This window comes from Peromyscus leucopus, chromosome 7 (assembly GCF_004664715.2).
Source record: "Peromyscus leucopus breed LL Stock chromosome 7, UCI_PerLeu_2.1, whole genome shotgun sequence".
NCBI classification, from domain to species: Eukaryota; Metazoa; Chordata; class Mammalia; order Rodentia; family Cricetidae; genus Peromyscus; species Peromyscus leucopus.
This window is the reverse complement of record NC_051069.1, coordinates 9,194,362-9,209,806: the sequence shown is the minus strand read 5'-3', so window position 1 is coordinate 9,209,806 and position 15,445 is coordinate 9,194,362. Positions and strand designations below refer to the sequence as shown.

Below are 15,445 nucleotides of genomic sequence, written 5' to 3'. Positions count from 1 at the left end.
GACTTCAATGGGGTTCCTACTATTGGCTCTGTCAGGGTCATCAAATATAACATTCTCAGTGAACTCATTACTGCTCCTAAAGGGGTGAACTTTGATGCTTGGGAGACAAAAATAAATTCCTACTCTTATGTATAAGATAGAGCTCTATGTAGCAATTAACTAGAGGCAGCATCTCCGTGGCATTGAATTTCACTTGGGAGAAAACAGTGCCTAAACACTCCTGGTGGCAGAGAGCTACCATGAAAATGGCTGGAAGTGCTGAGCTCAAGGTCTGTCGTTGCTCTAAGCTCTGCCCAAGAGGAAATCCCCAGACCATTGCATTATGAATGGTAGACTTCCAGGGAAGCCATAGTTTGCACTCAGCATTAAAGACCTAGCCACAAATGGTACAAGAAATGAAGTGGACGAGACCCACACTCACCATTGAGGGCACCTCTGGGGCTAATTGAGCCTCATCAGTTTCCTTGCCCTTTCATTTGCTGTCATGTCTTAAATTTCCTCAGTCTGAGCTTAGGCTGCCACTCAAGGGAAGGATGTAGATAAAAATCTCCGCTCCTTGCTGTGTTCCCCAAGTTCACACCAGAGCCTGCTCTATGGCTTGAAAACCAGCCGTTTGGGTCTGACATTTATAGTTGGGAATGTCCCTTTATTATCACTGTCATGAAAGTAGGAAGTGTGGGTCACTGCCTCATGACAAATATGAGAGATGTTTTAAGTCCCCATTTAACTCTCCTTTGAGTTTCCTAATAGAGTGTCTTTCAGTTTGGCACATCGGAAAGACACATTGCTAAGTACTTTGCTTGAAGCAGTGCCTTGAACTTGGGCGGTACCTATAAGAATTAGATAGAAGTCTGGTACGTTGTGTTCTTATTTGACTTTGTTTGACTAGCACATCATGGAGGAGGGTAGTGATATACACAACACCTTTGCTAGGTGTCAATTTTATGTTCTACAGTGTTCCTGTCCCTGGTTTAGTAAACTGGAAACTGGCAAGTTCTATGAAGGTTTTTTTTCTGCACTGATGGCTTCTGGGTATTCTATCAAGTAGCACCATGGTAGGTGAAGAGAGGGAGGGGAACCGGGGAAGGACTGTCAGACTGAACAAATGCCTGAGAGTTGTCACTCCGCCCGCCAGTTGGCATAGAGCAGCTGGACTTCAAGTAGTGGGCAGAAGTGACTCTTCATACAGCAGCTTTCCATTTTCTCATTAGAAATGAGGTGAATTGATTATCTATTAAAGTATCACCTAAATGATCATCTGTTGCCCGTTCATGTCCTAGGTAAATGATTCCATGGCAGAAGTTCCAGACTCCCAGGTCAGGCTTGCCTTTGTAATTGATGGATAGAACCAAAAGAAGAAATGAGTGTCTACATCACAAGGTCCCAGTTCTCACTTCTGCCTGAAGTTGCTCACTTGAGAAAGTAGATAGCTTATGCCTTGTATTTTTAAACGATTATTTATTATTATTATTCCTATTATTATTAGCAACAGCTATGTAGCTCAGCCTTGACCTTGAGCTCTTGCCTCAGCCTCCCGTGTGCTGGGATTACAGACATGCATCACCACATCCAGCTCTAGATACATTTTTAAGAATGAAAAATGATGATTGAATAAAACACTTGAATCTAATGTCACAGAGAAGTGAAGTGTCAAATTAGTGAGAGGAAGAACGGCCAATGAGGAGGGTTCTAGTCAGTCTGCCTGGACCTGTGTAACCGTGGGAAACCAGCTTCATGTCCTCTGCCAGTGCCCAGGGCAGGGCAACATCTGCTGCGATGGATTTCATTAAATCTCATGAAGCTGAACTGGAGTCCAACTTTTAAACTTACATCGAGGAACTCAAGATATGACCTGAGCACTCAGACTGTCCCCTACCTATGAATGTCATGGTCAAGAAAGAAAACAATGTGTAAGATAACTGATGATTCCATGTGTGTAGAAACCATAACGGTGAAGGATGGTGTTGTAAAAGGAGGAGAGGATTATGGGACATTATGAGGAGAGGAGGAAATGGAAAACCTTTCGGGTATGGCCTTCAGGAGTGTCCCCACACAATGATAGGAACTCTCCTCCACAGGTCACCCTGGAGGCACTGTTCTTGACCACCTTGCTCTTCCACGGCAGCTGTTTCCACAGCTGGTCACAAACCACCTAAGAGAGCCATCTCTTCATAGTCTTGGCTGCTCTTTCCCACATTCGGGTCTGAATGGCTGCTCTTGATTGCTGCGCCCCTTCGAGGACTTTCAGGCGTGTGCTCCAGGCTTCAGAGATAGGACTCAGTAGGGCCTTTGCTGTGACCAGTGTAGAGCTCCCCTGCATGACTCTGGGAAGGACAGCGCTCACTCCGAAGTTGAAGTCTTCAGGCTGTGTGCAGGAGGAGGAGGACATTCGCCACCGCGCTCGTTAGTATCTTTGCTGCTACCATTTCCTCTTGGTATTTCAGTTGTTCTCTGCAGTGAGCATACTGTTCATAGACAGGAGAGCAAGAGAGCGTGATCTCACTTTCCCATAGGAGGGCTGTTGACTTAGGAGCAGCTACTCTGTGTCATAGGCAGAGCAGAGGCCTGTTTTCCCCAATCTAGCACAGGTGGAGCCACATGGAATGCTGAGTCTGAGTGAGCCAAATAAGCATTGCCTTAATAGCGTATTCAAGACTTCAAGCAGTGGTGAGTGAGAGAGAATAAATTAGGGCTTGTGGTGTTTTCCTGTTTGTTTGTTTGTTTGTTTGTTTGTTTGAATGTGCATGGTTGTTTTGCCTACATGTATGTTTATGACCATGTGGGTACAAGGCCCACAGAGGCCAGAAGATGACATAGATCCCCTGGGATTGGAGTTACAGATGGTTGTGAATTACCATTAGGTGCTGAGAATTAAATCCTGGTCCTCTGGAACAGCAGCCAGTGCTTTTAACCACTGAACCATCTCTCCAACCTACCACATTTTTTATAACTCACCGGGAAGACATGGAATATTCTATAATAATGTAGACTCCTTTTCCTGGTCCTCGTGACAGCATTTGTGACTTTCTTAAAGGTTGTATGACCCAGGTGGGATGGCATGGTTTAAGATTATCAGGGAAAAAAAAGGGGGGGGGATGCAACTACCCCATGAACTTAGACATGCCTTGCTGTGGTTAGAGTGGATCTGTCCCTGGTTACCACTTACCATAGGAGTGGAGAAGCCCAGGTTCTCACTAAAAGGAAGGCATTTCGTGCAGAGAGGAAAGGATGTCAGAACAGCGAAAACTCCTTAAAATGCAGATAACGTTTGAACTGGCTGAGCTGGTGCCAAATCGTTGCTGCTTTCAAGAAATAAAAACTGAAAAGTGGACACAGAAAATGTCCAGCAGGTCGTGTAGGTTTGGGGATGTGGCCAAGGAGATTCTTAACACTTGAAGAGTCTGCACTGATAACAAGTTGGTGTGTGTTTGTTACTTTTCATGGCACTGCCATCTTCCCGTCTGTCATTTTCTAGACCGCTGGAATGGAGTCAGATGTTTGGGGAGAAATGTAATCCAGAGTGGTCCCTCTTTCCCCGTGGCACTGGCTGTCTGCAGCAGACTGGCCCAGAGGTTTTAGGGAGGAGCAACTCCTCTTTTCAACTTGCATGCTTTTCCGAGTGACAAGGTGGCACGTGGACCATCCTTCTCCACTCTGCCTGAGGAGGTGGACTGTCCTTGTGAGCAGCCCACCCCATACACTGCCAGCTGCCCAGCAGTCACCGAGTGACTGTCATCCTGTCAGTTTACTGCTTAGGCTCTCCAGTGTCTGTGTTCACATGAGCTTTACCTTGTTAATAATGGCTCCAGATGTAGTGCTAGTGATACTGGTTGTCTAGGCACCTGGGATGAGCTGCAGGGAAGCCATCCAGAAATTTCTAGAGTCTCTTCTCACACAGTCACAAGAGGAGTGAGTTCAGTACTTGGAGATATTTGGAGCGAGAGCGACTATTCCTGCAGAACTCTTTTTAACGGTGTATTTGATTAATTTTTTTATGTGTATGTGTTTGGGACTTAGTGTATGTGTATATACCATGTGCATGCAGTGCCCACAAAGGTCAGAAGAGGATGCCAGATCCCTTGAAGCTGAGTTAGAAAGGGTTGCGAGCCACCATGTGATTGCTGTGGACCAAATTGCAGTCCTTTGCCAGAGCAGCCAGTACTCTTAACTGCTGAGCCATCTTTCCAGCTCATTAGAGAACTTTATTACAGTATTCTGCTTGAAATACTCGTTTTATTGTGGTTATTGTCTTAACTGTGTCTAACTTAGAAATTAAACCTTATATATGTGTGTGCTGAAGTATCCTTAACTCAAATGCTTAGGACTAAGTTTTCTGCCTTTCTGCATTTGGGAATACTTGCACATATGTGCACTGGACATATGTGTTCTTTGTTCATGTCTTCTGTATACCTTATGTATATGATCTGGAGGTAGTTTTGAACATTGTTGATAATGTGCCTGTGTTTGGCTGTGCAGAAGTTTCCACTGAGGCATAGTGGTGGTGTTGAGAAAGTTTTGGAGTTTGGAGCGTTTCGAATTTCTAAATTAGGACTTCTTAACTTGTTTTGGGAAAGCAGTATGGAGAGGGTTTGTTTCCAGTCACAGTTGTAAGCCTCTGGTGTGCCTGGTTCCTAGCTGGGGTGGGGAGTGGGGGCTCCTTCTTATGCTTCCTGACTAACTTCTTTTTCATAAAAATTTGCCCCTCCCACATCCCAGAAGTTCTAGAAGAATCAGCTGAACAAGTACCTTGATTTGTTCCTTCCTAGTCTAGTGTTTTTGTGCTGTCAGTAAAACCATAGATGCTAGGACCAGTCTGGCAGCCGAAGGGAAAGACCCTTCTCAATGGGAGTAGCATTCCCAGGCCAGAAACCTGTGGGGCCCGGGATGGTTACTAGCAAGTAAGAAAAGATTTATGTAGTTCTTTTCCATGAGCGTGGCATGCAGTGGGTGCGTGGGCGGAAGTGTGAAGAGCACCAAAGCAGAAGAGCCAGTGTATCCAAGCCTTTTGAGCAGCACTGCATGCGGGTAGTCTGCTTTGAATAAATAAACGTGGATTCCTTTCTCAATTGTATAAATGCATGTGTCTCTGACTTCCTTAAAATATAAGCAGGGACATAATGAACCCTCTGATGAGCTGACTGAATCCTCCATTGTTTATCAGAAAGCACTGAGCGCAGCTCCCTCCAGCTTATTCTAAACTCATGGCTCATTGTGAACTTTATAAGGTTTTGAAATTCAAGGATTTTAAATGTGTGTGTGTGTGTGTGTGTGTGTGTGTGTGTGTGTAAAACCTATTAATAAAAAAAGTACTTAAGCACAATGAATTCCAAGGCACATGAGGAGAGGGTGCAGACAGCCCCTTCTCTCAGTCATAGCTTTCTGAGGACCAGCAGCTACGGTCCTGGGGGTTGGTTTGTCTGAGGTCACACGGGTGGGTGGAGTCATGAGTGAAAGCTAGAGTTTTGATCATAAGCTCTGCCTCTTCCTACTGCTCTTTTCTCACAGTTTTATCTGTTAGCATCAGAGCATTAAACATCATTTTGCTGGTTTTAAAATTGTGGCTAAATACTCATAACATAAAACAATCAAAATTTTAAAAATGGATGTACATAGAAAAAAAAAATCAAAGGTGCCCAAAGGTTTATAGTGTGTTGTCGGTTGCAACTCCTCTGCCTGGCTCCTTGAAGGGAGCCACTGTAAGAAGAGAGGCGCTGGTCTAAGATGCACAGGGAGCCACTGTAAGAAGAGAGGCGCTGGTCTAAGATGCACAGGGAGCCACTGTAAGAAGAGAGGCGCTGGTCTAAGATGCACAGGGAGCCACTGTAAGAAGAGAGGCGCTGGTCTAAGATGCACAGGGAGCCACTGTAAGAAGAGAGGCGCTGGTCTAAGATGCACAGGGAGCCACTGTAAGAAGAGAGGCGCTGGTCTAAGATGCACAGGGAGCCACTGTAAGAAGAGAGGCGCTGGTCTAAGATGCACAGGGAGCCACTGTAAGAAGAGAGGCGCTGGTCTAAGATGCACAGGGAGCCACTGTAAGAAGAGAGGCGCTGGTCTAAGATGAGCTGAGCTCATCATGTCCTTCCATGAGTGGTAACCTGCCAAGTTTAGGGAATGCCAAGCTGTAGAGTTGAGATTTGAGAGACTTCTGAATTAGAGCTGAAAATTACCCAAAGTCCAAATTATTTCCAGTAATAGAAGGGAGGGGGCTTGTGTTTGCTGTAGAGAATCTGCCTTTTGTTCCAGACAGCCAGCATGTAAATGTTCATGTGTCACCATGACAAGTGACTACATATCCACAGTTCAAAGTGAGAGCTACCTGCCATTGGGGTGAATCTGTCCTCCAGCTCTGAAACCCTTGGAGGAAGACATGTTGTGCCTAACCCATGTTGGGGGAATGATAGTCCAGCCCCCTCGGCAGGTTCTCACTCAGGGATGTGGGGTAGAGTTCTTGCTAGAGCACTTTTTTACATATACAAGGATTTCAGGCCACTTTAGTGTCCTGTCAGAGCCTGATTCTGCTGGCTGGAACACTTACTAGAAGTTGAGGTGAGTGGGTCTCTGCCCCAGCTTGGGGACTGAGTGAGCCCCAGAGCCCTTGAATCTTGGGCTAGTTTTCGTGTGTGTTCTGGGTGATTCTTGGATCAGTTCCAGACTGCCCCAGACCTGTCTTCACTGGGACACAAACACCATGTAGCAAGATGGCAACTGTGTTAACCATCATGCTCCTTGTTCCCCAATAGTGATGCTCCCAAGCTGACTTCTAAAGTGTTCCTGGCTTTAATCAATGGCAACTGTTCAAACACTGGTGTTGTAACGTGCGATGGAGCCATGGGATGGCCTTGGTGTATAACAGCTTACCAGTTTTTCACCTTGACCAACATTCTGTTGTTTAAAACAGTCACTCAGAATCGAGAGCGTGTGTGTGTCAGTCAACTTTGTATCACTGCTATAAAATGCCAGAGGTGTCAGCTTACGTGGCTCAACTTCCTCTGGCTCAGGGTTTCAGCCCATAGTTGGTCACCTTTGTCTCTTAGGACCTGTCATACCACAGTACATCATGGGATGTTTATGTGATAGAGACAACTATTCACCTCATGGTGGCCAGGAAGTAAAAAAAGAGGCCCACATCCCAGTGTCCCCTTCAAGGACATGCCCCCAATGACCTTGCTTCCTCCAAGTATGTCCCCCCACCTCCCAGTAGCACCTTCTCTACAGGCCTTCAGGGGACATTTCAGACCCCCCCTCCCTCTCCTCCTCCCTCTCCCCTTCTTTGTTTTTATTTTTGTTTTTGTTTTGAGACAGGGTTTCTCTGTGTGTCCTTGGCTGTCCTGGAACTCACTTTGTAGACCAGGCTGGCCTCGAACTCACAGAGATTCACTTGCCTCTGCCTTCCAAGTGCTGGGAATAAAGGGTGCGCCACCACCGGCTGGATCCAAACCCTTTTACCAGCAGGGTTAGAGGTGGAGTTTCGAGGACGGAGCCTTTGCTTGTCATTTGGTCAACACTCATGCTGTCTTCTCTGCAGACAGGAGCCAGGGCTTCAGCCTTCTCAACTCGCTGGCTGGAGCAAACCACAGCATTGCATCAGCAGAGAGCTGCCACTCTGAGGTAAAGAATCGTCCGGGTCTCTGCTCCTCTTGACTTCAGTATCCTTGATGTTGTGGATCTTCATCTTGTTAGTTTCCGTTTAAGAGGCAGCAGAGGAGAATTCAGCAGCTGAATGGGGCTCTAAAGTACCCCATTGTGCCTAACCCATGTCCAGGGAATGATAGTCCAGCCCCTCGGCAGGTTCTCTCTCAAGGGTGTGGGGTAGAGTTCTTGCCTAGAGCACTTCTTTAAATATACAAGGATTTCCTTGCAGCATAATCTTGCTTTCAGATCTTTGTGTAGAAAATAAAAATGAATCTTTTTCAGTTCTTTTTCACCAAGGTCCCAAGTCAACTCTGAGTGAGCTGACGGTCTGTTTTCACCCTCTGTCCTCAGTAGCTCCATTCTGAGCTCACTTAGTCAGCCAGCCCATAGCATGTATCTTAAATGATGCAAACCAAACATGTTTCAGTAGCCTGGAGCAAAATCCTCACATTTGGTAGTTTTTCCTTGAGGGCAGCAGCAGCTGGGACAGCGGCTTCGCAGCCTTTCGCGTTCCGTTCGAATGTGACCCTGCTCCTCCTATCTGTTCCTCTTCGGGTTCTGTGGCTGCCTCTCCGCGGCTAGCTGGGGTGGGAGGCGCCAACCTGAGGGTTGTTCACTGAAGCCGTTTCCTGTTCAATCCCTGCTTCTGTGTACTTCCCCAGCAGCAGGCCCCGGTGCCGGCAGCTGAGAGGCTGGAGTCCCTTCCCGGCCATCGTGGTGGTGCATGTGGTTCAGCGGGTGCACAGGTTGACAGCATCGTGGGTAAGTTCCTCCATGAGCCGCCCAGAGATAACGGCAGGACTCAGAGTAGACACTGGGACACAAACACTGAGGGGAGAATCGACGTTTAACCTGGAGGACAAAATGAACGGCATCCCACAGGAGCCCCTGTGACTGTCCACTCAGCTATCTAGCTGTCATTCCCATCCTGACGTTCAGATGGCCACCTGTGACTCTGTGCACTAACTCCAGCCCCCCCACCTTGACTCTGTGCACTAACTCCAGCCCCACCCTTGACTCTGTGCACTAACTCCAGCCCCCCCACCTTGACTCTCTGCACTAACTCCAGCCCCCCCACCTTGACTCTGTGCACTAACTCCAGCCCCCCCACCTTGACTCTGTGCACTAACTCCAGCCCCCCCACCTTGACTCTCTGCACTAACTCCAGCCCCCCCACCTTGACTCTCTGCACTAACTCCAGCCCCCCCACCTTGACTCTCTGCACTAACTCCAGCCCCCCCTCCTTGACTCTGGCACTAACTCCAGCCCCCCCCACCTTGACTCTGCACTAACTCCAGCCCCCCCTCCTTGACTCTGGGCACTAACTCCAGCCCCCCCTCCTTGACTCTCTGCACTAACTCCAGCCCCCCCTCCTTGACTCTGTGCACTAACTCCAGCCCCCCCACCTTGACTCTGCACTAACTCCAGCCCCCCTCCTTGACTCTGCACTAACTCCAGCCCCCCCACCTTGACTCTCTGCACTAACTCCAGCCCCCCCACCTTGACTCTCTGCACTAACTCCAGCCCCCCCTTGACTCTGTGCACTAACTCCAGCCCCCCACCTTGACTCTCTGCACTAACTCCAGCCCCCCACCTTGACTCTCTGCACTAACTCCAGCCCCCCCACCTTGACTCTCTGCACTAACTCCAGCCCCCCCCCACCTTGACTCTCTGCACTAACTCCAGCCCCCCCTCCTTGACTCTGTGCACTAACTCCAGCCCCCCCACCTTGACTCTGTGCACTAACTCCAGCCCCCCCCACCTTGACTCTGCACTAACTCCAGCCCCCCCCCACCTGTGACTCTCTGCACTAACTCCAGCCCCCCCCCACCTGTGACTCTGTGCACTAACTCCAGCCCCCCCACCTTGACTCTGGGCACTAACTCCAGCCCCCCCCCTTGACTCTCTGCACTAACTCCAGCCCCCCCACCTTGACTCTCTGCACTAACTCCAGCCCCCCCACCTTGACTCTCTGCACTAACTCCAGCCCCCCCCACCTTGACTCTCTGCACTAACTCCAGCCCCCCACCTTGACTCTCTGCACTAACTCCAGCCCCCCCACCTTGACTCTCTGCACTAACTCCAGCCCCCCCACCTTGACTCTGTGCACTAACTCCAGCCCCCCCACCTTGACTCTGTGCACTAACTCCAGCCCCCCACCTTGACTCTGGCACTAACTCCAGCCCCCCCACCTTGACTCTGGCACTAACTCCAGCCCCCCCCTTGACTCTGTGCACTAACTCCAGCCCCCCCCCCTTGACTCTCTGCACTAACTCCAGCCCCCCCACCTTGACTCTCTGCACTAACTCCAGCCCCCCCACCTTGACTCTGTGCACTAACTCCAGCCCCCCCACCTTGACTCTCTGCACTAACTCCAGCCCCCCTCCTTGACTCTGCACTAACTCCAGCCCCCCCACCTTGACTCTCTGCACTAACTCCAGCCCCCCCACCTTGACTCTGTGCACTAACTCCAGCCCCCCACCTTGACTCTGCACTAACTCCAGCCCCCCACCTTGACTCTCTGCACTAACTCCAGCCCCCCCACCTTGACTCTGTGCACTAACTCCAGCCCCCACCTTGACTCTGCACTAACTCCAGCCCCCCACCTTGACTCTGCACTAACTCCAGCCCCCCACCTTGACTCTGTGCACTAACTCCAGCCCCCCCACCTTGACTCTGTGCACTAGCTCCAGCCCCCTCCCCCCCATCAGGACTGTGGGCAGGGCCTCACTGACTCGTCACTCACCAACAGCGGTTCCTGGCTCCTCCTGCGTGTCTTTACAAGATTGCTCTCCTTTCCCAAACTTGAAATACTTCAGCGCTCCATCTAAATTCCTCTTTTTAACACGTTTTTAAAGCACGAAGGGACTCTGTCCTTGTCTCAGTTACCATCTCTGTGCACAGGTAAATCAGGAATGTCTTCTTTGGCTCTGTACACCAAGTGCCTGCCTGGTGTGCACTGAACAAGACACACTTAGGACCCCAGGTGCACTTAAACAAATTGTATGGCAGTGTGGTAAATGACAAGGACTATAAATCACCATTCTTGTCTTCAAAGAGTTTATAGACAGGTGTGTAGAGGTAGAACTTGTGATAGTCAAGGCTGTGGACATTAGCATACCATACAATTGGGTTCGAGTCAAGGCTGTACCTCTAGCAGTGATACAGCCTTGAGTAGATGATTTCACCTCAGTGGTCTGAGTTTCTGCCTCTGTCAAGCAGGAGTAAGCCATCTGCCCCCTGGATGTTGTAAAGTGGAAATACATCCTGGTAGGTTAGAATATTCCATTTCAGTAGTGCAGTTCAGTGGTAGAGTGCTTACCAGGCATCTGCAAGGCTCTGGGTTTGATCCCTGGTGCTCCAAAAATGGTGGTAATGCCGGGCAGTAGTGGTGCATGCCTTTAATCCTAACACTCGGGAGGCAGAGGCAGGCAGATCTCTGTGAGTTCAAGGCCAGCGTGGTCTACAAAGCGAGATCCAGACTGGACTGTTACTCAGAAAAACCCTGTCTTGAACCAAAAAAAAAAAGTGGTGAGGAGGCAAAGGGAAGGGAGAACAGGTAGACAGAACAATGGATGGAAAGGAAGGGGAATGGACAGAGCAATGGATGGAAGGGAAGGGGAATGGACAGAGCAATGGATGGAAGGGAAGGTGAATGGATGGATAGAGTGATAGATATAAAGGAAGGGGAATGGATGGACAGAGAGATGGATGTGAGGGAAGGGGAATGGATGGATACAGTGATAGATATAAAGGAAGGGGAAACGGATGGACAGAGCAGGGACCTAAGGGAAGGGGGAATGAATGGACAGAGATGTAGAAAGCGAACTTCTCTCAGTACTGAGTGTGATCACTGCAGCAGTGTGGAAAGTGTTAGAAAACCAAGGAGCCCACACAAGTGTGCCTCAGCTCTGCCAACAGTGCAGAGACTGAGGACGGAGCCCTGGGCACTGGACAGTCAGGGAAGCCACTGTCACTGTGATAAAGAAGTAATATGAGGGGGCTGGAGGGGTGACGGAGCAGTTATGAGAGTGTACTGCTCATACAGAGGACCCAGGTTTGATTCCCAGCACCCACATCTGGAGGAGGCTCACAACCACTTAACACCAGCTGCGGGAGATTGGAGGCCCTCTTCTGGTCTCTGCCAGCACCTGCATTCACATTCACACATGTATATATGCATAATTAAAGTAAATCTTTTTATATTTTAAGTAATGTGCTGAGGTAGAAATGGCAAAGGATTTGTGTTAAGAATGTAGTAAGAAAACATGATTCAAAACAGCTCCACCTCTGGCATTTAAGTGAGTTCATTTTTAAACATGGGGTGTTTTGGTTTTTGCTACAAGTTGTAGACAATGATGGTTGTTCTAACAGGCTTAGGTGTGGCCATTGTAATAGTGGATGTGGCCATGATCATACTCGTCCCTGCTGAGTGTGTAGGAGCGGGAGGGTTCCTTTCAGAGCAAGTTGCTGGAGCAAGTCACATCTCTAAATGGAAGCAGTGTCCTCTACTTCACCCCAGTGCTGTGAGGATGAAAAGTGAGCCTCCAGCAGCCCAACAGGCCTCTCTCTGTACAACCTGTAAAGCCAGCACCTGTCCGCACGGGAGCCAGGGCTGCCTGTGCCGAGCACGTGTATCAGTGATGTGTGGCCACCTCTGGTTCCAGATCCCATGTTAGACCTGGACATTCAGGAACTAGCAAGTCTCACCACTGGAGGAGGAGATCTGGAGAACTTCGAGAGGCTCTTTTCAAAGTTGAAGGAAATGAAAGGTAATTATCGGCATGTCTCAATCCTCTCGTGTTGGTGCTTTGCTAGTTTATGTGGTCGCGTCTCACTTTGTAACGGCTAGATTGGATTCAGAGCTCTGGGCTTGAGAAATTTAGCTGCTTAGGAGATTGGACCATTTGATTGGTAAAAATTCCCTGGGGAAAGATTTCCTGTCTTGATTCTCTTCCCCCTCACTTTCCCTCCTTCTGAAGTGTATCTCTCTCTCAGTGAGTCTCATTATCACAGCATCTGTCAAATTCCCACCATTTCACTCACATCCCATCTGGAAAATTTGGGAGACTCAAGCTTCCTAATGGCTGTAATGACTATACCATGAGCGTATGTCTTAGAAACCCATCTACCATCTTCAAGTGTTAGCACACCCATGCACTCCAGATCCTCCTGTGCTATTAGACAAATTTCTAAAGATATATTTTCCCCCTAGACAAGGCTGCGACACTTCCTCATGAGCAAAGAAAGCTGCATGCAGAAAAGGTGAGAAGACCCAGCAGGTATTTACCATCTACCGTAGGCCTTACCTGGGACTTGGGTGGCGCCACAGGGCCTTAGTGTGAGTGTTGCACTAGATGCTCCAGCCAGCTGGATGTTTATCTGTGCAACAGTAACACAGTTGCTACAGTTAAACTGAGATAGCGGCGGTGCTTGTCACGTGACATGGAACCCTCACCAGGCCTCGTGATGCTTGCCTTCCTCTTAGGCCCGAAAACTCTCCGCTCTTTTGTTTTGTTATTACCAGAGCAACACGTGTTTTTGGCAGGAAACTGACATGATTGGTGACATCTCATTACATGAACTGTGTCATCATTTATTTACTCAGCTCCATTCTGGACATCGAGGCCAACTGTGTGCTCAGGTTTTTGCTTCTGTCAGTGATGAAGCTGGGCTTATCCCCACTGTTCACACTCAGTGTGCAGCAGCCGTGATCACAAGCTTAGCACACGTCCAGCGTAGACGTCTGGGTCACGCTAGGGATTGTAATGTGTGTCGGAGGGAGGCAAAGGTGTATTATTGTAGACCCCAGTCAGTTCAGGTGTGGCACGTGCATGAGCTGAAGGTTCGCTGTTAACCTGAAACTTGTCGCTCCACAGGTGGCCAAAGCCTTCTGGATGGCAATAGGAGGAGACCGCGACGAGATCGAAGGCCTTTCTTCAGATGAAGAGCACTAAATTCTTCCATGAGCTGTGACTGGCGCTGACGCCAGCCCTGTGCACTCAAGTACTTCCCTTCTCAACCAGGTTCTGCTCTGCCAAGACCGCCGTTCCCATGCTGGCCGCCTGACTGGTTGGGGGTTCCCTTACCTGGGCTTTTAGAAAGGAACGAGAGAGAGATCTTTGCTGCTGGGACATCAGGGAAGGAGGGGTGACATGACAGTGTGGAGACATCTCAAATCTACACTTGTCGTTTTAGAACCAGGGTAGAGTGAGTCTTGGCGGTCTGTGTTACAGGAGGACCAGGTGTCCTAGAGCACACTGTGAGCCCAGCACACGGGCGGCTGAGGCCAGCCTGGGCTCCATAAGGAGGCCGGCTTCTGGGCTCAATCACCAGCATTCACACTGGCCAGAGGTCGAGAGTTTGTGCTGTCTCCGGTGTATTTTCCCTGGTCCCCACTAAGAGCAAGGCTCTGGCCCGAGATGGGTGTTGTGGAGGAAAAAAGGAGGCAGCTGTAGATCTAGTGTGTACCTGGTGAGTAAGAAACAGGTGGCTCATGGGTTTGTCTCTAAGCAAGTCCTTAAGGACATTTTAAGGTCAGTGTCTGAGTTCCTGCCCCAAAGAAGTAAAAGTCAGGTGTGTATCTGTAAGAAACAGAGGCGAACGTTTCCTCCCCTGGGGAGGGTAAACCACCCCTCTCCCCAGCTGCAGGGCAGGGGCCCTGAGTGCAGCCCTGTGCAGGCCCCAGGAGCAGGGGCGTTGGGTCTGAGCACACTGTGTTGGCGGGGGTGCTCTTCTGACCAAGCACCTTCCCGGCCACTTGAGATTTCCGAGCTGTGCCGTCTTCTCACTTTCCGCCCTGAAATCAGGACAGGTGCCCTTCCTTCTGCTTGGAAGCCGGAGACCACTGTCAAAGCGCTAGCATCAAGCAGCCAAGCAGCGGGGGAAGCTGAGCCGTCCAACAACCAGGGCCCGAGCCACCACCGTGGTTCACTCCCAGGGCTGTTGGCCCCCTGCATTCCTCCTGTGTTGTGTCTGAGTGCTCCCCAGGGGAGCACAAAGCAAAGCTTTAAAGAAGAGAGCAGAGCCCAGCAAATAAAGGTCCTTAGTCTATCTTCATAGGTGTGGCCATGACAGATGGTGCCCATCAGGGGCTGAGAACTGGCCTGACAAGGCTCACCTGCCCTGGGTACCACTTACAGGACCTGAAACAGATGCTTGGCCAGGCCAGAACCACCACAGGGAGGAGACGCGTGTGCACGCGCGCACACACACACACACACACACACACACACACACACACACACACACACACACAGATCTTGCGATCTTTGAGCTTGGGTTTACCACTCTCCCTTCAATAGGACTGATACTTCGAAGTGAATGCATTAGCCATGGTTAAGAAGGAAAATTAGGGAAGTTGGCTCTGGGTTGCCAGGAGGACAGAACATGTTTTTCTTAAAACATGGAAGAGTTTAGAAAAAATAGAGGCCACATGATTAAGGAAAATAGACTAGAAAAGGTTGTATTTGATTTTGCTGACTAAACAAAGCCAGGTAATTAAAAGACGATTTATTTATAAAGTCTGCTAATGTGTATTGTTATGTTTGGGAGAAGGTGTGAGTTGGGGGAAGCCTGGTGTCCTTTGTAGTAGGCATACAAAGAGTCTGAAGTGTTTGTCAGTGTAAGGGTCTAGAGTCTGCTTTGCCTGTATGTGATGTCTGCTCCAGCATCTGAGACCCCAGCTGACTACCAGGGACGTTGGCTCTTCGTGGGGACTGTGAGGGTCAGCGTGTCTACTGATGGCTCAGAGTTTCTGAGTCTATGCTATGGTGGCAGCTGCTGTCTTCTAATGTGCCCCGTGCACATAACA

At 49.3% G+C, this 15,445-nt stretch overlaps 1 protein-coding gene across 2 annotated transcripts in view; it reads left to right on the top strand.

Moving 5' to 3' along the window:
- Positions 1–15,158, top strand: part of Aagab (alpha and gamma adaptin binding protein) — a 43,633-nt gene extending 28,475 nt beyond the window's left edge. Inside the window, exons 6-10 of one of the 2 annotated variants that reach the window (XM_037207416.1) lie at positions 7,526–7,608; positions 8,298–8,394; positions 12,300–12,404; positions 12,848–12,897; positions 13,512–15,158. In XM_037207416.1, the coding sequence (XP_037063311.1) occupies positions 7,526–7,608; positions 8,298–8,394; positions 12,300–12,404; positions 12,848–12,897; positions 13,512–13,589 (413 nt within the window). In that variant the 3' untranslated portion in view covers positions 13,590–15,158. Of the gene's footprint in view, positions 1–7,525; positions 7,609–8,294; positions 8,395–12,299; positions 12,405–12,847; positions 12,898–13,511 lie in introns of both variants that reach the window. The other variant, XM_028866992.2, reaches the window with a different exon arrangement.
- The last annotated feature ends 287 nt before the right edge of the window (positions 15,159–15,445 follow it).